At 43.2% G+C, this 25022-nt stretch overlaps 1 protein-coding gene across 1 annotated transcript; it reads left to right on the top strand.

Moving 5' to 3' along the window:
• The first annotated feature begins 4333 nt into the window (after nt 1–4333).
• Nucleotides 4334–21826, top strand: LOC306794736 (immunoglobulin-like domain-containing receptor 2). The gene is made up of 10 exons (XM_079292924.1): nt 4334–4462; nt 7679–8059; nt 11650–11769; nt 16387–16443; nt 18166–18312; nt 18423–18581; nt 18989–19117; nt 19522–19858; nt 20091–20826; nt 21701–21826. The coding sequence occupies exons 1-10, from the start codon at nt 4345–4347 to the stop codon at nt 21734–21736; spliced, it is 2220 nt and encodes a 739-aa protein (XP_079149050.1). The 5' UTR covers nt 4334–4344; the 3' UTR covers nt 21737–21826.
• Nucleotides 21827–25022: the final 3196 nt, after the last annotated feature.

The following is a 25022-nucleotide window of genomic DNA, read 5'->3' as shown; positions in this document are numbered from 1 at the left end:
TAAAGTTACACAACTAAGCAACTACTACCAGATTTGGGGTTATTTGGACTTCAAAATAAAATGATAACATACATTATAAAAAAAACAGATGGTCTTATTTCAACCCTTATGTTAGTTTGGTGCATTTTCTCCCTGCACTTTTGTTTGGAACAGCTGAATCCAATCAGAAGCATACGACAATTTACTTTTTACACATTTTAATAATGCACTTGATTGACATTGCTTGCAATGTTTACAGCATACTACACACACACACAAAGTAACACACCAAAGAGCGCATTCAAAAGATGGTGTACTCCATCAGATTGAGGTTAAATTGTCCACGGTCTGTCTGTTAAGACAATTATGTCTCGGTCCTTGCAGTGAAGACTTTTGTTTTTTTACTTAGCCAGTATAACAAATGACATTTACAATCATACAATCACACAACACCCCCTGCACTTAGGCCCTCGTCTCGAATGACGAAATACACAAAGAGAATTACAGTTTGACTGTGAACTGAGGTGGGCTGAAGTCCGGTCGTGGGTCTCCTTGTGCGTAGCAGAGCCTCTCATATTTGATTTGGAGGGCGCTGTGAGTTTTAAGCAGCTCACGATAGTCAGAATTAATGTCTCTGTGTCTCCTCCCTAGATCTGTGTATTCCTGCTGCAGGTGGTGCAGAGCCTTTGTGCTCTCATCCAGGGCAGTTCTCTGCTGGTTGAGCCTGAGCTCAGCGTCGCTGATGTGTCTGAGCTGAAGGTTTGACTCCACCAGCTGTTGTCCCTGAAGCCTGCAGACGTCATCCTGGGCTTTCTGTAGAGCCACGGCCACTTTCTGCTTCTCCTCCAGGGTTTCAATCTGCCGGGTCAAAGCTTCCTTGAGCTCGACTCGGTGCTTCTCACACCTGGCCCTTTCTTTCTCAAGAGCAGATGCGATCTGCTGCAACTCCGAGACAGTTGTCTTGTCCTGTTTTAAGGCATCTTCAAGTTCTGCCTGTGTTGTCTTGCTCTCTGACTGCTGTGCTTTGAGCCAGTCTACCGCGCACTGGAGCTTAGTGATGGTGAGTTGATTCTCAGAGATGGTATCATTTTTCTTTGACATCATCTTTTCATGGCGCTCAGAGAGAGAGTGGTGTTTCGATCTGGTTCTATCAAATTCAGTCTCCATGATGTGGGATTTGGCCCTGATGTCTGCATTCTCCATCCTTAAAGTCTGCATGTCGTACATCAGACGCTTTGAGTTTGAAGATGCGTCTCTCAGCTGGTTACGGAGGATTGCTAGAGGTTCCACTGAAGCCTGCTTTTCCGAGATCATCTGATCAAAGCGCTTCTTCTCACTTCTGAGGGAAGACCTTAAGAGCTTTTCACCAATCAGGCTCTTCTCCAAAGCCAGAGTCTTCTCAGAGAGCTCCTTCTCTTGGATCTGGATCTTTTTGAACGCTCTCGAGAACCGAGCCTTCTCCTTCTCAACGGCCTCCTAATGTCTGCTGCAAGCTTCTTGGTCGTCCTGAAGCTGCTTTTGATGAAGCTGCCTCTCATTTAGCGCAGCCTCAAGTTCACCTTGCAGCCATCTGTTCTCAGAGGCTAGTTGTTGGTTCTCATGAGTCAGATGGTCCAGTTCTTCTGCTTCCTTCAGCTGCTGGGAGACCACAGCCTCATAGTCCCTCTGGAGTGAACAGTATTTGGTTCGTTCCTCGTTGAGGTCTGAGGCCCACTGGTTCACTTTCTCCTGCAGTGTGGACACAATGTGGTCCTTGGCTTCAATGTCAATTTGAAGATTCTGTACGTTGAGGTGCAGGGATTGAATTGTATCTTTTTCCAGATTTTCCTCCTGCTGCTCAATGAGTTGATCCTTCAGTGCCTTGATTTCGGCAAAATTGACCATATCACGCTCTGCTGATTCATTTTCGTGCTGACAAGAAGACGCCTCCAGATCCTTCTGGAGCTTCTCAATCAACTTCTTGTCCTCTTTGATCTCTGCGGCCATTGTGCCGTTTGCATCTTTCAGCTTTGCCTTGCTCCTCTGCTGATCTTTCTGTGACTTCTTGAGATCAGCCACTTGGGCCTTCAAGTACTCCACCTCAACACGAAGGCTGTTTTTCTCAGCTTGCCGGTTCCTCAGAGTCTTTGCTAGAGCCTCTTTTTCTTTCCGCTCCTGTGTCAGGGCTGCTTTGTATTGAGCTTTAGCGTTTTTTTCCTTCTTCAAGGCCTCTTTAAGAGCAGCTGTGTCTCTTCTCTCCATCTCCAGGGCTTCATGACGATCTGATTGCTCAGATCTCTCAGATTCCTCTGCCTGTGAGAGATAAAACAATTTGTTGTTGTTTGTTGTGATTATGTATTTTTAGTTAAATATGAAAAGTGTAGGGTTCCCTCTTGAACAAACGACATCGCTCAGAAGTCATCCTTATGATAACAGCACTACTCTAGTAGCAGCGGCTCATGTTACCGCAGTTTCGCAAGCAAAAGGAAAATAGGTTGACCTTTGGGTTACGTAAAAGAGAGTGAGTGTTTGGTTTGTCCGTTCTCAGCTGCTGTAGAAACATGGCGGTGCAAGATGGCGAAAGATTCCTAGTTTCAGTTGATTTTACACAAATGAAAACATAGTTATCAATTTTATATCCCATTTCTGATTCAAATTGATCCCACTAAATACTACAAACTGTCCCTTTAAGGCGTTGAAGGTGAGGAGATGTGTGAACAAAATTAGACAGAGGTGTCAGCTGCATTATCTGACTTTTTCACTGTTTTGATGTGTGTGTAAACATGTGTCATTCATCTTATTTCTTACCTCACAGAAGGAACAGTAGCTGTTGTTTCCTCTGATGTTGGAGCCAGAGAGCTGCTCCTGAATCTCCTCCACACTACCTTCCTCAGGCTCCTCTGCGTGGTCCTGAACCTCGTCAATATCTTCCTCCACCTCCCCCTCTCTCTCCTCAAACTCCTCCATTATTTCCTCCTCAATCTCTTCTTTTATCTCTTCTACAACAGAAATGTCCTCAGAGGGACAATTCCTGCCGAGCCATGAAGAGCCCAGGTTCGGCAGAGAGAAAAGTCCTCCTGATCTCTCTTTGTCCATTTTCTTATCGTGATGAAATGGCTGCGCCTTACTGACAGTGTGGCTTCAATGTAGCTGGGTTAAAACCTGGCTTTTTGTATTTCTAAAATAACTGTACCAAGTGTTCTCTATCAATGCCAGCAGTGTGTCCAACAAGTAGCCAGCAGTGTGTCCAACAAGTAGCCAGCAGTGTGTCCAACAAGTAGCCAGCAGTGTGTCCAACAGGTAGCCAGCAGTGTGTCCAACAGGTAGCCAGCAGTGTGTCCAACAAGTAGCCAGCAGTGTGTCCAACAAGTAGCCAGCAGTGTGTCCAACAGGTAGCCAGCAGTGTGTCCAACAAGTATTCAGCAGTGTGTCCAACAAGTACTCAACACTGTGTCCAACAAGTACTCAACAGGTGAATTGTGACACATTAAGTTAGAGAGTCATCATGATGTGTTCTGACTCAACTGTCACATTCTGCATTCCGAGGGCCATGGCACCAGAATTCCAAAGAAAAGTGTTCTCTCCCTGTCCCCTCTTGGTACTATAGCCATGCATAGTTTTAGTTTTACTTGGCCAGGCACATCAAATAAAAACTATCTGTAGGACTAGATGCCAAAATTTGAGGTGTATGAGAAAACATGGCTTCCTAGTGCAACTCCTGCATGGACGTCTTGGTCTTCTTTTGGGCAGTAAAACATGAATAATAGAAGGCTTTACAAATGAAAAAGTCAATGCAACAATCAGAAGACAGGCTTTGAATGATAAATAAGTCGCTGACTTCACACATTAAGTCCACAAGACAGATTTTTAGTCCGGTTATTAAGAGGGATATTGCTTTTTCAATTTGGATTGTTACTTACTATGTACTAACTGTAACTTTTTGTTTTAAATAATGTTTACTTTTTGAGTGCTTGCAGTTGCCTTGTGATTAAAATAGTCTTTTACTCATAAAGCCATTGAAAGGCTGAATCTCTTAATGAAATGCAGACTTGCACACATGCACCTTATCTCGCGTAGAACCACACTTTATTTGTTTTCTGCGTCGTCGCCCCCCCCCCCCCCCCCCCCCCCCCCCAGGCAACCACTGTTAGCTCTGTCAGCACATTACTACAGTTTGCACTGTAGGCGCTGTCAGCACCGTGAGCTGTGAGACGCCGGATCGCCTTTGCCAACGAAAGTTGCTGTTATTCTGGAAACCGTTGCCGGAAGTAGTGAGTTTTATTCTGACAAGCTTGACGCTGGTCCTGGTCCCACAGCCACTGCCCCTCGCGCTGGAGTCCCGTTATCTGCCAGTTAAATATTGTGAGTTTGAAACGTCGTCCAGGGATGAAACGACAGACAAAAGAAGACGACGTTCATCAGAAAACTTTAATTAAATTCACCCGCAGGAGTTGGAAAATGTTTTTGGTTCCGAAGTGGTGGATTTTCTTCGTCTGTGTGTCAGGTAAGAGAAGACGAGCAGGGAAAGATTGAACGCACTCGGTGCAAAGTGGTGTAACAGGTTGTTTAACTCAGATTTGAGATAGCGCCACTTTCATAACGACGCTAACTACACTGATTGAACATGTGCAGAAATAATGAAGCTTTTAGACTTAACTTTTTTCCCATATTAATTACATGTTATTACATTTCATAAGCCAAACTTCAGTTTTCCTTCCTTGGCACATAAAGAACATGTATATTATGCACACGCTGCAATGTTTTACGCAGGGAAGTATTAAAGTGCGTTAATATAGCGCGGTGCTTTGTGGTCCTCTGTGCTCGTAGTGCTGCGGTCAGTCATGTGTGGATGATCCGACCAGAAGCTTTGGGGCTCGTGGATTAGGAGGTCCAACTTCTGACACATTCAACTCATGATTTAGATAATTAGGCCTCTCAGAGAAATGACAGGTTACCACTTAATTTAGTCGAACAAAAGACCTTAAAAACATGTAAGGATGCAACTAACGATTCTTTTTTATTGTTGATTATTTTTTGGGATAAATCCTAATTGATTGTTTGGTCAAAAAATTGTTTGAAAATGGTGAAAAATGTTGATCAGTGTCCCAAAGCCCAAGATGAGTTGTGTCCACGTCTCAGATTACCGTTATAGAGGTAACGTTAAAGAAACCAGAAAATATTCACAATATTAAGTTATTATTGGTTAGTATAAGTTTTTTTTCTAAAATAGTTACTCAAACCGATTACTCAATTATTAGAAGAGTTGGTGATTCATTTAATAGTTTACAACTAATTGATTCATCTTTGTTGCTTGAGAAAAATCATGAAACACAGTAAAAACATAACACTTTGATGAGAAATGTCCTTACAGCAGCAGCACAAGAGTGGTTGGAACAAAATACAGACAAGTACAAATACACAGGTGCATAGATACAGTGTATGTGAAAAAACAATCAATAATGTGGACTCGTTGAATAACATACCAGTCAGCAACGTATCAGCAAAAATGTTGGTAATGATTAATCATTCAGCAACGTTTTTTACACAAAATGGCTAAAACGTAGAGACAAAACAAGACAATTTATATATATAGGCTATATATAATAACTAAATACAAGATACAAATAACAGGTGCAGTAGCTACAGTTTGTACTACAGAAGCTCAATAAAGGAATACTACACATATGGGCTCATTGTTGTGAGTATGATAATGAGTGTCTTTTAGCACTGTAGTAGTACTACGTGCAATGCTTTCTTAAAGGCACATTACTTGTTTATCTCCATTAAAAGGACTGTGTGTAATGACAAATCAGTGAAACAGCATGCAGATTTCTCTCTGGAACAAGTTTAAAGAGTTATTCTCCCCACGTAAATGCAGACAAATCAATACTTTAATACACTCAAGTCTCAAGCATTCTCAGCAAAACTCCACTGTCCAATATGACAGCAGTAGCTGTTTTAGCCCTCCTCCTCCTGCCTTCATGTTCTCCTCTGGAGGTGGCTTCCTCTGAAAACTAATAAAGGCTGGATCGCCCCCTCAGCCTGTGATCCCACTTCTCAGAAGTCAGAGAAACAAAATCCTTGAGGAATTTATGTTTGAGTCAGTTTGAGTCGTCTTGGTCAGAATTGGTTATTTTTTCCCTCCAAAATCCACAAAACTCCAGCCAAGCTTTTACTGTGAAACCAACTTTAGATACACACACTTACAGATACCATTATTCACTGGTAAGAAGAATAAAACAACAAACTATCAGGCAAGGTGTGAACAAATGTATCAACAGGCTTTAAATATGTAAGCATCAAACTTGACAGTTTTTAAAATGTCTTTGTAAACTGACCTCAGAGCAGCTGAATCAGCAAACATCTGGAAGGGGAGATTCATGGTCTGTCTGATTTGCTTTAACGTCTGACTCGTGTTTTATTCATTGCTCTTTGACGTTTTTCCACTTTGAGAACTGTGTGTTCATGGTGTTTAGTTGTAGTGACCTGGGTTTTGTATTTTACTGTCAATGAGATTGCTTTGGGTATAAGAACTTAGAGGTTACTGTTGATGTCAAATGTATTCAATTTATAAAAAGTCAAAACAGAGAAAAGCACCAGATTCTCACATCTGAGAAGGTAGAACCAGCTGTTTGGTATTTTTGCTTTGTAAATTACTTTAATGATCAATCAGTTGTCAGTGATATAAGTTGTTGTTGATTCAGTTTCTGTTGATCAACTAATAGATCAACGCGCAAATCATTTGGGCATCAGCTAGAAACTCTGTTTGGGCCTGTGATGGTTTTAATAGAAAAGGTGTCGGTGAGTGAACGTCTGTAGTAAGCCAAGAACAAGTCGTCTCGGTAAACGTAACACTGTGCTTGATGTAGCCTGTTGGTGTTTTCTGATGAAACGTATCAGTTGGAGGGTGTGTAGTTAGTAGAAAGAAAACAAAAGTCTTTCAACTGGCCTGGTCTGGATTAAGTGAAGCAGCTCATCCCTGTTCACTGGTCCAGTCCAGCTCAGTCTCACCTCCCACTGCTCAGCCTGAGAGACACACACAGATGTTTCTGTGTGTGTGTGTGTGTGTGCGGGGGGGCAGCGTCACATGGTCACCCCTCTAGTGTGTGTTGCTGTTGAACTACCGAGTTGGAGCTCCTGGTCATCATGTGACCCAGAGTCAACTCACCCCACAGTCAGATTTCACCGAGCAGAAGCAACTCAAAGGACCTCTCCTCGTTTTCTGATCTTATACTTAACTTGCCAAACTGCACAATGATTCATTTCATTCTGGCTGAAAGGAAAATAAGAAAAAAAGAGTGATCATCCTAAAATACTCCATGACGCAATGAGGGGTTATTTGTCTGATATTTTTCAAGTGGGCGAACAGCAACAGGTGTCTCCTTAAACCTCGACTCAGCATCTGAATCATTGTGTGCTGCTGTCTGCTGTAGTTGTCCTTAAATCCCCTTCATTACACACTCCCAGTCACTACTTAAACCTGTTTTGGCTGCCAGATCTGTTGAGTGTTTGTGTAAGCCAGCAGTTTTCAAAGTCTCACACTTTGCCCCCGACAGCAAATTGGTACCATTAAAAATATGCCAAATGAGCTATTCACAGATCCTGTTTGCAATCATTCAGTATGACTTTTAACGAAATGAAAGTAACGATTCATCATCTAGACTTGTTTTTCTTTCACACTTTACTGATCCTTCTTCATTATGTCCTCGTCCTCCCACAGGCGTCCTCCCTCCCCGTTGCTCGGGGGTCAATGTGTTTGTGAGAGATGAGAAGAAGTATGCCGTGCTGTTCCAGTCCGTGGTTCTGCCGTGCCAGTACAACAGCGTGTCCACCCAGACGCCCGTGGTGCAGTGGGTCTACAAGTCGTACTGTCGGGACCGCACGCGGGATTCCTTCAACTTCCCCGACAGCCTGAGCGGAGGCCAGGGAGGCGGTGGGCTGACGGGCGGAACCAGAGGAGCCGCCGGAGGCTACGAGACGGGGGCGAGCTACCTGGACTGCGGCGACAGCAGCCGGACGGTCCGAACCGTGGCCTCCATCTCCGGATCCTCAATCACGCTGTCAGAGTACTACAAGAGCAGAGACATCTCCATCATCAACAGTAAGACTCATGTAGTATAGCCTTCATCTCTGGTTCTGTGTCTCTGATGCTCATGGTGAAAATTATCTTCTTTTCAAATCACACTGCAGCAGAACTTCAGCTCTCCAGCTTTAGATGGAATTTGACTTCATCCGCTGGCAGTGTGCTGGAGAATTATTTTTACATCAAGATGTGAAACAGATTGCCGCTCATGAAAAATGTTGGAAAATACACAAATAGAATTAAGCAAAGAAGAGACACATATAACAAGAAATTACATAAAAAGAAAGCAGTGCTTTAAAACACACTCAAAAGCATTTTCTTAGTTTTCGTTTGAAGGTTTGGTTAAAAGAAGCAGCCTCTCTGGTTCTTTTGCAACATATTGATCCAAACTAATGTTCTCATTTCTTCTGCTGCCAAGCCTGGCAAGTTTTATGAAAGCCATAAATCCCAGCGTCGGCCCAGCCTTCACACAGATTCCTGATTAAATGCCCAACGTGAAGTCAGAGAGACTCTGCACACACGCAAGAGAGGGTGAGAGGAGAAAAGACTTTAGAGCTTTCAGAACAATCGGGTTACACACCACAGAACCAATAAGAATGTCCCCACCAGCAACACATTCAGCGCTACAGTTGATCAGGTCGATTCCGAGAGGAGAAAAAGTGCAAAACTCCTCATCTAACCCAGCCCTGTAGCGCCAACCCTTTTCCAAATTCACTTGTGAGCTGGGAAACCTGTTTGGCAATTCAACCACAGCAGCCCTGCATACAGGGCACTAGTGTTGTCAGTTAATGGTCAGTGATGGGGATGGCTATCGGTCAGAAAACCTAATCTAAATTAGCTTCCATAGTAGGCTACCATTGCAGATACACAAAAAGTACAAAAACACCTCAAAATATGTTTGACCCAATTTAAACCATTACAGAGTTTATCTACCTGAGAAAAAATTATGTTTATTTTGCAAATGCTCAGTACTTATCTATATTTTTTATATTTTCTGTTCTATTTATAATAAAGCCTTTGAGGCAGTGGCCCCGGGGCTCTGGAATGCTCTGCCTGCAACTCTGCGCCTCGCAGATACTGTGGATACTTTTAAAAGCCAGCTCAAAACCCACCTGTTTAGGCTGGCGTTTGTGTAAAAGTAAACCCATGTCCTAGACCTGCTCTTAAAATATGTTTTACATTTTTATTTTATTTTTTATTATTTTTTATTTTATTTTTTAATTTTCTCTGTGTAGATAATTTATTGACCCTTGGGTCACATTTTGTTTTTTATGCTTTTAAATGTCTGCTCTGTTAAGCACTTTGTGATACTACTGTCTGTGAAAAGCGCTATATCAATAAAATTAATTCATTCATTCATTAAACAATATTGCTACGACAGATCAACAACCGTTATTCATGCTCATCCCCCCTGTCCTCAGCTCTACATTCCCTTACCGTCTCACCATCATGTTATTTAAGGATCATCTAAGGGACACTGCTGTGCATGTTCGGGTGTGTGTGTGTGTGTGTGTGCTTATTGTTGAACACAGAGAGGTAGCCTTGTTTGCAGGCCTCAGATTTATGGAGCTCTTACTCTGGTTGAAGAATCGACCTTCTCTTCACCAGCCAGGAACAACACGGACAAAAGAGATGGTTTTCACGCTGTCCTCTCATTCATCCCGACCTCCCTCTCCTTCCCTCTGATGTACTTCAATGGCCCACTTTCATTTTCACTCTGTAGATCTTTGCACATCAGACCCTCCACACACACACTCTTTATCTTTTCTCTTTCTCTGTCCCGCTCAGCCTCCTGTCCTGAAACAGGTCGTCGGCACAGCGATGTTGTAAAACAAAAAGAAAAGTGAAAGCTTTGAGATTGTTGCCTTTTAGAGACGCCCGTTCATCCAGGCCATGTAATCCTATTCAGCGTCACAGGGAGTCTGTCCCAGCATGCACTGGGCAGCGGGTGTTCTGTTAATCACACGGCTAACACAGTCAAGCCAACACACTGACTTATACTTCCAGTCCCAGTGGTGAGGTCTGGTCAGCCTGTCTCTCCTCCCCCTTCCTCAGCTAACAGGAAAAGGAAGGGAACTATACAACCCTCTTTCCTGTCTGCTGTATTTACATGTCTGACCCCCTCACAATAGAGTCAGCGGCCCCGGTATTGTCTTCTTTGTGGGATGCTCGGCCCAAAACTATATTTGAATTGTTTTTTGAGTGACATGGAATAACGGTTCTTTGAAAATGTCCCTTCCATAATGAGAAAAACATGAGAAACTAGAAAATGCATTTCCTGCTGAAAATGCGTTGGAATGCTGAAAACTGAAATGAAGCTTAATAATTCAAAAAGTTAAAAGATTACAAATATGAAAAGTCATATCACACCTCTCCTGAAAGAGCTGAACATTTTGATATTTGAACAGTTTCTGTGGCTTAAAAAAATTCATCAGTGGTGATATTTGTCGTAGTATAAGTTGTAGTAGAAGTATTATTAGTACAAGTATCGGTAGCATTAGAATAAGTACTAGTAGTAGTAGTAGTGATATTTGTAGTAGTAGTAGAAGTTGTAGTTGTAGTAGAAGTATTATTAGTAGTTGAAGTATTAGTTAGAAGAAGTAGTAGATGACGTAGTATCAGTAGTCATAGTAATAGCTGTAGTATTGGTCGTAGTATTTAATATCACAGTAGTAGTAGTAGTAATAGTAATGGCAGTAGAAGATGTAGCAGTAGTAGTAGTACTAGTAGCAGTTGTACTAATAGCTGTAGTAGTATTACTCCTTTTAGTAGCATGAATAGCAGTAGTAGTAGTAGCAGTTGTCATATTAGTAATAGTAGTAGTGGTAGTAATAGCAGTAGTGGTAGTAATAATATTGATGCTTAACAGCATTCCAACAATGAAATGTATTTTCATGCATTATCGTAAGCTGTCATAAATACCTACTATCTGGCCAAAGGTATGCGGACACCATTGTTTTTTAGTGTTCAGGCTAGTCTGGTTTTCTGAACTTGACTGGCCTGCACAGATCCCTGACCTCAACCCCGTCCCGCCCCGCCCCTCTGGGAGGAATAGCACCGCCGGCTGTGAGCCAGACCGGACCACCCGAAATCAGAGTTGGATGCTGCCGATGCTGTAGTGGCTGAGAGGGAGCAAATCCCAGCTCACAGCTTCCAAAGCCTTGTGGAAAGTGTTTCTGGAAGAGTGGAGGGAGTTTCATAGCAGCAGATTAATGCTTCTGGTTTTGGAATGAAATGTTCTGCAATCATGTGGGTTACCACATGAATTATGAATTGAGGGGTTGAGGTTTAAGCATTTTAATCTGAATCCAGTATCAGTTTGCCGATTTAATTAAACTCCTCTGTGAACCGACCTTTTGTGTTCCACTTTCTAAAGTTACTAAGAGTATAAATACCTAAAAACTAAAAAGATCCAATAAAGATCAGTCGGTTGAGAAGAGGGAAACAGTTTTGAGTGGCAGGCTAATTAATGGTCACAACTTGTAGCTGAAAATGAGGCACGGTTGAACTTGAATCAAAGAAATGTTTGGGCCAAAGACGTGGATTAAATATGCATTTAGGAGGACTTTGTTGCACATCTTTAACCTTTTCCCTTTTCTCTCATGCAGAGGCAGACCTGCGCATGGGAGAGGTCCAGTGGGGAGACAGTGGAGTCTACATCTGCAAAGTGGTGATATCGGATGATTTAGAGGGTCGGAACGAAGCCTCAGTGGAGCTGCTGGTTCTTGGTAAGCTGCCACTACTTTCCCAGCATGCCTGTTGTGAAGGGTTTCAGCTTGGTAAGAACTTGGCCACACCTCTCCGTGAATACCTCTCCGTGAATATTGCCTTTATGTCTCATTGACATCCATTAAAATGTGTTTCCAGGACCGGTGTGAGCAGACTGAATGAAACAATGTGTTATTAAATCATTGACCCTTGTGGTGTCCCATCCCAACTCATGTCCAATCCTTTGCATGTAATTCAATCATGGACACAAACAATTGAATTCTGCTGTTACATAACACCGCCTTTAAAAAGCCGACCTATTCATCACCGACGGCACAATACAGGCTCATTAATGAGCTGATTTACGACAAACAGTGGCACTTCTAGGGGAGTCTGTTAATCTGTGACCACAGCAACTGCATTCCCTCATACTGTATGTCAGCGTATACACAACGTTTTTATTAAACGTTGTGACTGCAGGACAGTTATCGCTTGTACTGAGTCTTTGACACGCCACTTAATCCTGTGTTTGTGTGTGTATTTGTGTATGCAGGAGTGTGTGTAGATAGAAGTATCTGTACAGTGACGGTGTACTCGTCTACGTTCGGTTACAAATGTTCCCAGAGCAACGGCTGAGAAGCGATTTGGCTCTTGCTGCTCCAATTCACTCGGAGGCTGAACTTTTGTTTGGCTGGCACTCAGAGACTTATGTGTATGCACACAAGACACACACACACACAGCAATACACACACACACACAGCAATACACACATAAGTACTCGACGATAAGCTTTTACAGTTTGCAAAGACTTGAGCCCATTCTGTGAAATGTTGGGTCCTGGTAGGATACTATGTGACAGATAATGCTACAGGCAAAGGAAGATGACGTGATTTTCCCGGATGCCCTTTGCAGTCTTTAACCTGAACCGAGAGACTCTACATCAGGGGTGTCAAACTCATTTCCACTCTGGGGCCGCATCAGCATCACGGTCGCCCTCAAAGGGCCGGTTGTAAATGTAAGATGGTGTAAATGTAACTTCTCCTAATATATTTAGTTTAGTTTCCCGGGATATCTGTGACTTCCACAACACCTACTAAGCAGAAATAGGTTCTTTTTTCCATGGTTAATGGCGGACAGTTGAACGGCTTTCAGGGCGATAAGCCACGCCCCCTCTCCAGCGCGTCCACTGCGAATGAACACAAATAGCCCCCGGCGAGACCGGCGGCGCGAATGGTCAACTTAAATGCTTAAACAACTAACTTCTCGCCTCAAAACATCCTAAAATTACTTTCTGTGACTTAACAACAGTAGTATTTTGAAAGTTTCAACTTCCAGTTGTGTGATTTCTCCTCCGCCATTGTTTACTGTTGCTGGTACAAAATGCATTCTGGGATATTTGGCTGTCCCAAGTACAGACAAGTCACCTCCGATGCATCCCCGGTAAAATGGGCGGAGCCACATCCGGGCATTAGGACCGTGCTTGGCTCGATGTGAACTTTGAATTGGAACAGTACTTGGGCACTGATGACATTTCACAAGTCCACGAGTTCACAAGTACGCATGTTGAGAAAGGCACGATCACTTGTTGGAAATCCTCTTTATGGGCTGTTGCATCTCCTGTCCACCTGTTGTGATAGTTTTAATGTCGGCACACATGCTATCTCATCACTTCGACTTTCTATCTCATAATTTCGACCATGGGGATATTTTTATTTTCACATCTAACTTTAAATTTTTGTAAAATTTTTTTTTTTTTTTTTTTTTTTTTTTTTTTTTTTTTTTTTTTTTTTTTTGGCTGGCGGATTCGTGGGCCACATTAAATGACGCAGTGGGCCGGATCCGGCCCGCGGGCCGTATGTTTGACACCCCTGCTCTACATCTTCCACAGAGCCGAGATGTTGTATTTCCTGGTCTTGGTGTAGCTAATATGGCATGTGAGGCACTTGTTGTGTTTCCATAACAACAGTTTGGGGCCACCGCGACTGGCTCGGGCATCTTTTGTCTTTTTTTTTTTTCTTTTTTTTTTAGAGAATGGCTTCACAGCAAAGAGGGGAGGGAAGATTTAATGCCGTGGAGGAGGGACAGCAGAACACAGTGATACAAAAGATGGAGGGTGACACCAAGTGAGACACTCGGCTGATTGACTGAGAACTCCCTTTTTACTCCAATTGACCTTTTTCTTAGCTCTGAAGCTATTTGCTAATGAATCAAAACTTTGAGAAAACAGTGAAATGTGCACGAGGCAGGAAATGTACCACGTGCAAAGTGTTCCTCGATAAAAGATTGAACCTTTTCATGCATGGTGTTAAGTGGACGAATATTCCCCAAAACGTTTTAAAGCATTCAAGTATCATTGTATCCAATCTATAGCCCAACAGGTACTGGACTTAAGAGGCCCATAACAATATATGGGAGCTTAAAAACATAATTAGCAATATATCTTCTGATGGGAATCTTTTTAACAGAAACACAAACAGTCTTGATACAGATTCCTGATATTTGTTGTTAATTTATAAAACATTTTGATAAAGATACGATACCAAGATATGAACTTGTTCGTGCTCTCTGGTGGACAAACTCCTGAGCCCTGTTCCAAAGCTTATAAACAATAAACAGGTCACAAGTCATGTGTAAGCTGGACACAACCTGTTTGTAGTGTTGCTTTGAACAATTACGGAAACTTACCTATGATTTGGTTTCTGCATCTGCATGTGTGTGCGTGGTGTGTTTTTTTAATATACAGCGTCTCTATAAAACTCTCAGCAAATAGGCTCACCTTCCCTTTACAGTTTATTCCCATAGGAGGAGTATAAGTGGATAAATACCTCCCGTGTGGACAAACACATGGAAAATCACGCAAACCCAAAGTGCTTGAAAGTAAACCTCGGTGAATCATCAGCCTGCAGTCAAATTTGCGTGTGAGTGGGAACTTCACAACTGAGCTGCCAGTAAAAAAAACAACAGATTCTAAAATGTGAGTTGTTTTTAAATGCACATAATGCAAACTTCAGCACCTAGTTATTTGAAGGTATTCAACAACTGTGATTCAGCTGCTTCTCAGTAAACAAGAGGGTTTCTTTCTGTTTTCAAATCCAGCAAAGAACACGCTTAGCCTTCCAGAAAGATACTAAGGGAGGTATGTGCACTGTCAGCCAGAGTGAGGCCAACAGTCCAGCCTGCTCTGTATTTCTCAAGTCCTTCCTTTCTCCTGCTCGGCACCCCTTTCCTCCTCTCTGCCCCGATCGCACCATCAACAGTAAGACACCCGTATCTGCTCACATCACGCTCAATCTCTGGCTTTTGTTCACAAAGCTTCAACTTACCACGTGCACCGCTCTCATGGATGGATGCACCCAAAACAGAACACATTTTTGCACCAGCTTGTGACACGGTCATTCAGACTTCTGCTGACCGACCTTGTGTGGAGTCCCATAAAGCATGTGTTAAAATACAAAAAAAACTAAAGGAGAAAGACAAAACACCAGCAAGATACCAGGAACAACAACTGGCAGGTGGTGATGTTTTTTTAAGGATATTTAAAAACGTGTTTGTTTGAAACAAGTATTTATGTGTAGAAGTCAGTCAATCTCACAAAAACAATATAGATAGAAAGCCAATACATCGGCCTCAGCAGGTCATGACGTACACTGTCAGAGATTTTAAAAACTTCAGTTTATTATGTCAATTTTATTTCCAAATGAATAACTATGCAGTCAAACATTGGAATATAAAAATGTCCCATCAGTCTTTGCCATTGTCTCCCTATCAAAGCCTCATGGGAGCTGTAGTTAAAGAAATAGTTTGACATTTTATGAAATATATTGGAAATATGAGTCTTGTCGTCAATGTGAGCCAAGAAATAGTCCCGCACATGGCCCTCAATAAAACGGATGTTTTTAATCTTTAGAATCACTTAGTGTTTAAATGTAAGTATTCATTCCTGTAGTAAATATCAGTAATTGATACCACAATACTGACTGACAACTAGTATGATGGAAAAACACATTTAGTTGTATAAGCTAATATGGAGGTGGCGTGCAACTCCAGCTGTCTACAGCAACTTTCTTGAGTTGATCAGCGGGTTTGGTTTGTCAAAGCAGAGATCTTTTTAAGGGAGCGAATGAATGACCTTAAGGTGCTCCAGGTCTCATCACGGAGCCGCTACCCTCTCTTCAAGTCAGGGAAAAGCTTTCAGCAACAAAATGTTTCTCTGCGGTCTGTTTGCTGGCTCTGGACGTGAGGAATGTTCCCACCTGTGCTTTTGTAACATTACTCACAGCTCCTGCCTCCTTGTCATGGTATCTTCACGAGGATGATTCCTGTTCCAGTCTGTCTTCTCACCAGACCTCAGATTACCTCACAGGTTCATGAACCAGATGGTCGACCTGCTTATCAGTTTCTCTGTCTGCAGACTTTCTGGAACAAGACCAGAGTGTCCTCTGGTGCATGCTGCCGTTGTCCTCTCTTTATCTTTCTCTGGATGTCCCTCTGGTTTTTGTCTCGCTTCTCTCCTCATGCATGCTGCTCCTGCAACAACTTTCTTTGAATCAGTCATTTATATCACTCATTCCCTCTCTTCCTCCTCCTCCTCCTCCTCCTCCTCTCCTGTTGTCACCTCTGCTCTGTCTCTCTCCAGGTTTCTCAGGTGTGCCTGAAGATCTGCTGCCAGACTTTGACTTGAAGATTATGCCAGGTAGGGGCATAATGTGTTCTCCCCCTCCTGGTTCCTTCCATTCATGCTAACCCTACTAACTGCTCTAACCCTGGCTGTAGGAACCATTTTGGGTGGTGGTGGCTTTTGAGATGGCTTTTTGCACACGGTGTAAGAAATGTAGAAGATCTGACAAGATAGAGGCGAATAACATTTTTCCACCGTGTTAAATGGTTCCTATGCTAACAGCTCTGATACGATCTAACCGGTTCCCCTCTCACGTTAGTTAATAATGCAACAGGTGTTTATTATTCAGCTACGAGGAGGATTTGACAGAGTTCAGAGCCGTTTTTGACCCAACGGTCAGTTCCACACCCGTCAGATAATAAGCCGGCCGTCGCTCCCACTACGATGAGCTGTGCTTGAAAACAGCTGTTATGGTCATTAAAGTTATTTATGGTCGTGGTTAGCGTGTCATCCCACATCATGTGGACACCACCCAGTAAAAAACAACCCCGCAGTCATCAAGAGGGAGGGAGGTTTGTTTATGTCACGTCAAATTCCTGTAATACACATTTGATTATCACAGAGTTTGTGGGGAAACGATGAATGAATTGTGTGGAAGTAACTCCCAAATTAACATGGTATGAGTCAGTCAGCCAGAATGGTTAGTGCAAGCTTATCTCTGGTCTTAGTGTTGCATTAGTATGCGCTGTTGTCCACATCGACTCCCACAGTGCTCTGAGACGTGTGTGTGTGTGTGTGTGTTTGTGTGTGTGTGTGTGTGTGTGTGTGTGTGTGTGTGTGTGTGTGTGTGTGTAGGGGTCATAATGGTTGCAAATGAGATCACATTACAAGCTAATTTGTTGTCCCAGCCAAATCTTCAGTATCTTCCAGAGCGGTGTAAACCGTGCCTTTCCTTCCTGTTAGAAAAATCTGGTTTCCTGTGTGTGTGTGTGTGTGTGTGTGTGTGTCTGTGTGTGTGTGTCTTTATAGAGACAATGACGTCCTTGGTTTTACATTGTTAAATATGTCCTTATCTGCCCTCTCCGTCCCTTTCCTTTGCTTTGTCTGTATAGACAGATACATGTCGTTTATCTGTGCTACTTGCTGTATCACTCACTTCAGCGCTCCAACACTCAAGCACTGTGTGTAAAATCATCTTACTTTAAGTGGGAACTCATATTCTGGTTAAGATTGACTGTTTTCTGATTTGTTAAAAAACTTTTACTTCCTGGAAAACAAGAAAAAGTAAATAAAAACGTCCAATAATAGAAGACACATTGTTCAACAATCCAGCTGTTTCTCCCTTAAGCTGTCCCGTAGCTCTACAGGAAGGATTCCTCACTGTGTTGGCCACTAGCTTTTTGCATTTCTTTTGTGTTGTTGTTTTCATTATGATTAATCTATTTAAATCTCAAGCAAAACAACAATAAAAGTGTATCAGGAGATCTAACAATTGTAGTTTGCATTTTGGCATTGGCATCTTTTTATCTTTAGAAATGTAACGATGAGACATTCTCAAAATAAGGTTAAAATAGTGTAGAGTGTGCAATTGGGTTCAGTCAGTGTAAACATGGAGCCTGTACAGAGGGAAAGCAGGAAGTACACTGCTAATTTACAGACAGATTTAAAGTGAACCCCCACAGCTTGTACACCAGTCCCACGTCATTGGAAGTGAGTACACAGTGGTCTGATCAAATGAAACGGTTCCTCTGTCGATGTGTGCTTGAATGCAGGATTCTGGGTTGTGTGTACTTGCAGAGTGGGTGTTCGTGTCGGCCGTGGCGCTGGGCAGTGTCTTATTCCTGCTGTTGGTTGGGGTTTGTTGGTGTCAGTGTTGTCCTCACTCCTGCTGCTGCTACGTCAGCTGCTGGTGCTGCCCTGACACATGCTGCTGCCCAAGACACCGTGAGTACAAACACACACACAGAGGTGCAAAAGTGACCTGACAGTACTGACACTGTTTGAGCAAAGTATGTTTTTCTGAGTCTGAATGGCGTCGCCTGTTGCTTTTGCAGTATACGAGGCAGGTAAAGGTATAAAGACGGGCACCTCCACACCTGTCTACCCTCCATACTTCATCACTGGTGTCCCCACGATGGTCCCCATCGCTCCCCCTTCTCTGGTGGACAAGATGTCTTCCGTCCCCCCTTCGGATGGAAGCCTACTCACAGCAGGTGAGGTCTTACCTAAGATATTATCAGTGTTTGTTTGTTCTTTTACCTCATTAATTACCCCAGAGTTTATTCTGAAATTGAAAATATTTGCTGGGCGTTGAATAATCCACAAGATAAACTTCATTGAAAAACGCTGCCTTTGTATCAGACTGCATTAACAAATAGGTTTTATGAGGAATGTAATTGTTTCTTTCAGTTTTATTTTCTCGATATGTGAATGTTGAATGCTGAATTTGTTTTCTCGTGTGACTTTGTGTTATCTGTGTTATTCTGTAATTTTGGACAGAAGCAATAGTAATTGAATACGATAGAACAAAAGCAAAAGCACGAGTGTGGTCCTCAATCCACAATGAACAAACAGTCAAACAGAAGTTATCCATGCTGATGGCTCAAGTGTGTATCTCCAGTGCCGATGCATGCTGTAGGGGTTCCCTACCGCGTGCCTTCGCCTCAGGATCAGGACTCTCTCAGGGTGCTACAGTATGTAGAGAAACAACTGGCTCACTTCAACCCTGCCAGGTCCATGAGCCCCCAGTGTAAGCTACACAAACCCATCCTGTGGATTCACTCTCTGAAAATGCTGTCAGCATCTTCTACAGCATGTTGATGCATGTGTCTTTTTGGCTTTTTGTTCCCTTGAGCTTGCCTTGGCATGTCTCTCTGCACCAGCATTCTGCGCTCTGATTTTCCTGTAGTTGAGATGTGCGTAGTAGCAGGTGTGCATGGCTTACCTGAAAGAATATGTTTTCATAATTCTCCCACCAACACCGTGTAAACGCTTGCAGACCTCGACTCTGACTTTCTTCTTCTGTTATGTCTTTGTTTTTGGATTTGTTTCTCTCAAATTCTGTGCTTCCTTAAAGAGGGATTCTCAGTTTATTTGTTTGTCTGTTCAGTTGTTCTTCTTCATCTAACCATGCCCTTATTTGGACCTGTCCAGCCTGTAGCCTGTCCGAGCTGAGCTCCCTGCACGAGGGGGATAACGGCTTCCGCCAAACATACCGGAACGTCCAGAAGAAAGCTCTGCCTGCCATCCCTGACCACGACCCTCCGCCCGAGCCCCAACGCTACCGCGAAAACCGCAGCCCAGAGCCGCAGCGTTACCGCGACAATCCCCCTTCACCCCAACGATATCGCGACTCAGAGCCCCGCCGCTGCCAGGACGAGGATCTTCCTCCGCGGCGGAACAGCGACGACCCTCCGTCCTTCTCGCAGTCGCGCAGGCCTGGCCGAAATCAACGGCAACAGAATCACAGCGAGGAGGAAAACCACAACAGGTACAGATACTCTGTTTACTGGTAACAGAAAACTGATGTCTTATATACAGTACATGACGTTTAAGCAATCAACTAACTGGAGAAATCCAACTGTCACCCATTTACTCAAGCATATCAACATTTAAATGTACACAATACTCAGAAACCTGTTGACCTTCAATTGCATCTGTTTCCTGTGTCACCTCCCTCTCTCCCTGTTGGTCCTCTCTCGGCCTCGGGTTGTGTTTCGCAGGTGGAACCCTCGTTCAGAACATCTGCATAGAAAGACGTACCGTACCGCCGGACGAACCTGCTCACTGGATGAGCTGGAGGAGTTTGCTGCTTCCTACAAGCAGAGGGGAGGCAGAGGGGAAGGGAAAAGGGAAGAGGAGAGGGGAGACTATGAGATGGAGCTTCGGGAGTTCAGTCGATACCCATCCTACCGCAATGGCCCGCCTCAGTATCATCACACGGATGAGAATGAGCTCGGAGACGACAGCGACCACGAAGATCATCCCAGACGGAACAAGAAAAGCAGACACAACATAAGCCCACTTCAGTCACCCAAAAAGAGGAGGGGCACTTGCGACAGCGAGCGCCCCGCTCCCCCTCCTCCCAGAGTCAGTCCACCATCAACTTCTTCTCAAGAGAAGGACTACGACGGCACCTTCCTGAACAGCCTGCTGGATCGCAAGGCTAAGTTGCGAGGGGTCAGCCAGGGGAAGAGCGGGGCCCGGGGCGAGGAGGATTCAGACACGCCCTCGAAGGGCAGCTCGAAGAAGAGCAGCGGGGAATCGAGTCGGCACTGCAGCCGCTCACCCAGTAACAGGCCCGAGGCCAACTCACTGCCTGCTTACTCAGACACGGAGCGAAGCAGGACTGACAGGCCGTCTCCGCGGCCGCTCCCAGCAAACGCTCGGTCCTCTCAGCCTCCTGCCCATCCCCTGCCCGGTCGCAGAGAGGAGCCCAAAGACAAGACCCGCAAAACGGTGAGCTCCATTTAGGCCTTTGAATTGTTGGTTGGTTGGTAATGCTAGTTTGCAGATCAACAGCAATGACTAGAGCTCGTGTAGCATCTTTTCTAGTTTTTGAAAATGAGCTATTGGTGTGTAAATGATGAAAACGTTAACACGGGGCTAACGGCAAAGTGTTTAACACTCAATGTTGTATTTCCTTGCTTTTAAGGGAGTTTTGGGGCATTTCCACCGAAATCGAGGCCCAAGAACCTTTTGGGAAGCTCAGTAACTAAACCAGCATTTTGTCGAGAGGAACCAGGGATTGCATTTAGTTTCCGGCGTCGGGGTAGAACTTTTTGATTGTTTTGGAACTATATGCAGAAAAGTTCACATATTTAAAACCTGTAACGTTTACTTGATCGAGCATGAGTGTTTCAAACTCATGTCATCATGTTGTCTTCCCCACACGGGGAGCTCTGAGAAACTCTTAAAAAGGTTTGTAGGTCTCCAATAAGTGTTGTTGTTGTGCCTTTGACAGGTCAGGTTCAGACGCTACTACAGTGAAAACTAGGTAGAATACTCTGTTCTGTATCCAACTACTCTCAATAACAATCTTAACTGGTTGTCTCCTCCCTCACAAACCTGGGTCAAAACGCTTTTCAACATCAAAGACGTGTAAAACGTCAATGAATTGACCAGAGCCGTCTTTCAGGGGTTCCAATCAAATCTTCAAATTATTCGAAAAAACAGTTGAAATGCAGTTTGTCCCAGGCTCATCATAATAACCGTGTTTGGCTAATGTTTACTATCTCTTAACTCTCTCGTTCTCCTGAAAAAGACGTGTTCATATCGCCGTGTAAACTCTCTGTCGTTGTGACAATCAATTTAATTTTTGTTTCCTCACCAGAGCACTCTTCTCAGCCGGGACTCCCTCATCGTCTGACGGACTGAAAGCCTCACAGACTGAGCACTTACGCTCTACAGGAGCTGCATGTCAAAAATTACTTTTATTGCAAATACATGCAATTGACTGTGCAGGAAAGCTGAGTCAGCACGGATGAATGAAGAAGTGGACAACAGAGACACTCTTACTGTTGAGACTGACACCGGGGTTTCTGCCTGTGACGTCGCCAAGTGATGAAGTCATCGCTGTTCGGTTTCTGTCACCGGCTGCCTCATATATATATATATCTCAGCTGGACTAACACTGAACTAGTGCAGGCTATGACCTGGACCCCCTCCCCCCAGCAGGACGCTGTTCATCTCCTCTCGTCCCTTTAGAAAAGACTAGTTTACGCTTCCAGCACAATGAGTGCATTCATTTCCACTTGATGAGATATCTGCTTTAAATAAGCACAGTTGCAGAAAAGGAGGTATATGACAACAGCATTATTGTAGAGGACATACTGTAGCTTCAGCTGGATAACAAAACACACTCTGTGTCGTTCAGCAGCACATTCAGGGACCAAAGCGCCTAATTCAGACAGCTTTCCCAATGAGATTTGAATGTTAACTAAAGCTGGGAGTCGTGATATGATGTTTATCTACAGAGGGGATGGACAATATAATGCAAACACACCATGGAAAAGGACTCTTAAAGCTGCATTGAGCAGAAGCCGGGCCGGCCCTATGAACATGCAACTCTGTCCCCGACTCACTGACTTAATGAGGAAGGCATCGGCCGGTCGACTGTTGGAGTTTGCTCATTGGCCGGTGCTCTTTCGAAATTGAATAGGCTGCAAATATTCTCTTATTATTGACTCAAACATGGCTGAACTGTGTCATGTGATATGCTACTTCAGTACACTTTTAGAACAAATATTACTGGAACCACTGCAGAAAAATTCAATTGTTAATTTTGAATTCCCAAGAATTGGCATTATAGACACCCCTACTGACTATTCCTGCAACAATTTGGCCAAAATGTAGCACAATGACACGGTCAAGCCATATGCTAGCTTTGATGGTGGGCAACTTTCATGTTTTGGTTCAACCCCGTCTCCAACTGCAGCTGTTTTTAGTTGTTGCTCTGAAAAACCCACTGTACATTACCTGCCCAGCACCAACACAGCAGACAGACACTGAGAGTAGCCGGTGAACATAGCGGAGCATTTAGCAGCTGGAGAACCAGACAAACACAACTCCAAATGAATGAGAATGTTGCTGTGTAACTGCTAGATGTCTAAATACAACAACTGTTTGCTAAAACGTTCGCCATAACAACTGTATAAGGTGATTTCTTTTAAATATATATATATATTTTTGAAATGGTTTTAATTTTAACAGGTGTGTTTACAGCTTCTTCTACTGCCCCCATGTGGCCAACATATCTATTAAAGGAGCAGAAATGTAATATAATATTTCAGTTGTCAGTATGTTTTCTTTAGTGTATAAATCACCTGAAAATAAGAATCATTGTGTTTTTGTTACCTTAGAATGAGCCGTTTGTATCGACATACAAAGGTGTCCTCTTTCACGGAGCCAGACGCCAGGTTTCTACGGTAGCTCAGAACGGACAAACCGAGCATTGGCTCTAGATCGGCCCATACAGGTGTTTGTGTCGGCCACCGTAGTTCTTCGAACACGCTTGGAAACACACGGGAGAAGTTTCAGATGTGTTCCAACGACCCACATTTGTTGCAGCGTAGTTACTTCTTTATTACGTTCTTTATTCATGAAGCAGTAACATTGTCTCCTCTCTGTATGTCTCTTCATCTTCTATTAAAACATGTTAGTTTGCACAAGTAACTATTTTCTCCAAGGGACTAAAACCTGATAAAATGTTGTATGTTTTTGTAACCGCCACTTGCCCGTCACAAGATTTCTTTTTTTACTACAGTATGAAGACTTTTTTATATGTAAACTGGACCTATTTCTGTGTGTGGTGTGATATGATCGATGTAATTTGGAAATGATTATGTTTGTTTAGGCTTTCCAGTGTGAGTGTGTACATAAGATGAAGTGCCTCTGATTTGATAACTGTAATTCAGCCTTTTCTTATCACTGCTGAGTCATCAGCTAAAACAACACCTTCATACCTTATCAACTTATCAACTTATCAACTTATCAACAGTCACACAAACATATGCAGAACACACATTTGCCTGCTGAGTTTTCACATCTTTCCTTCTAACATTACACCAAACAGTGTTTTATTATTCCTGCCATCATGTTGTTGTTTTTTGAGAAAAGTCTACCGTCAGTGTTTAAGTTTTCTTCCAACGTATTTTCTGCTGTCTGGAACTGACAACTGTGTGTGTGTGTGTGTGTGTGTGTGTGTGTGTGTGTGTGTGTGTGTGTGTGTGTGTGTGTGTGTGTGTGTGTGTGTGTGTGTGTGTGTGTGTGTGTGTGTGTGTGTGTGTGTGTGTGTGTGTGTGAGAGATGACTTTACTTTTTCTGTGTAATTGGGTATGACTCATGTCTTTGTTCATTGTTGTAATCACAGACTGCCTGTCTTTTGCGCAGTTGTTTTGTCATCAACATAAATAATATGTTACAACACCTTTTTTTCCCCATAACACATTTATTATTTATTGGAGTAACACAAACCTATCTCTCCATTGCAGAAATAATGAAAACCAGGTTTTATTTTAGCTTATTGTTCCTTATTTTTAGGATTTTTTCATCTGCTTATTAGGTTGAATATATGATCGTACAGTTAGTGCACTTATTCATGTACTTTACCTCAGTGTGAGTCTGATACAGTTGTACTTGAGTATTAAGCTAATAGTAAATATGTTCCTCTTCTTTAGAAAGAACGAATAGCTTCTCTTACTCAAGCAAAAGATGTGAGTGCTTCAACCACTAGGGACGATGAGATGATACTAAAACACTGCTTGAGGAATTCATTTGATTACGTTCACAGAAAAGCACTCTTTGTTTTGGTTTTGTGCGTTGTCCTTTCTGTGTGAGAGGGATGTGTGTTTATCTGAGCCTCCTTCACTGCGTGTTTGTGATGGGAGGGATCGGTTCAGACGGTGACCACTCACAGCTCGAGGGTATGTCAGGAATGTTGTGGAGCAACTTCCTCCTGGGCTCAGCCGGGAAATATGACATCACAATGCACCATAGGGTAAAAGCTGTGTTTCTCTTTGTGTATGTGCCAGGTACTTAAGTGCATACATTTTAGCAACATTTTAATCAGAATCTGATGACAGTTGGTGTTTTCTTTGCCCGCTGTCAATCAAATCAGATCAAACCAAACACACACAGTCCTGATAAAGCAGCAG

Source organism: Melanostigma gelatinosum (assembly GCF_949748355.1).
Source record: "Melanostigma gelatinosum genome assembly, chromosome: 2".
Taxonomy (NCBI): Eukaryota; Metazoa; Chordata; class Actinopteri; order Perciformes; family Zoarcidae; genus Melanostigma; species Melanostigma gelatinosum.
This window is presented reverse-complemented; position numbering and strand designations above follow the sequence as displayed.

Excerpts from the sequence above, each read along its gene's own strand:
- LOC306794736 (XM_079292924.1), top strand. The coding sequence starts at position 4,345 with ATGAAACGACAGACAAAAGAAGACGACGTTCATCAGAAAACTTTAATT. Across the intron at positions 8,060-11,649 it reads AGACATCTCCATCATCAACA|AGGCAGACCTGCGCATGGGA; the intron begins GTAAGACTCATG and ends TCTCTCATGCAG. Across the intron at positions 18,582-18,988 it reads TGGAAGCCTACTCACAGCAG|TGCCGATGCATGCTGTAGGG; the intron begins GTGAGGTCTTAC and ends GTGTATCTCCAG.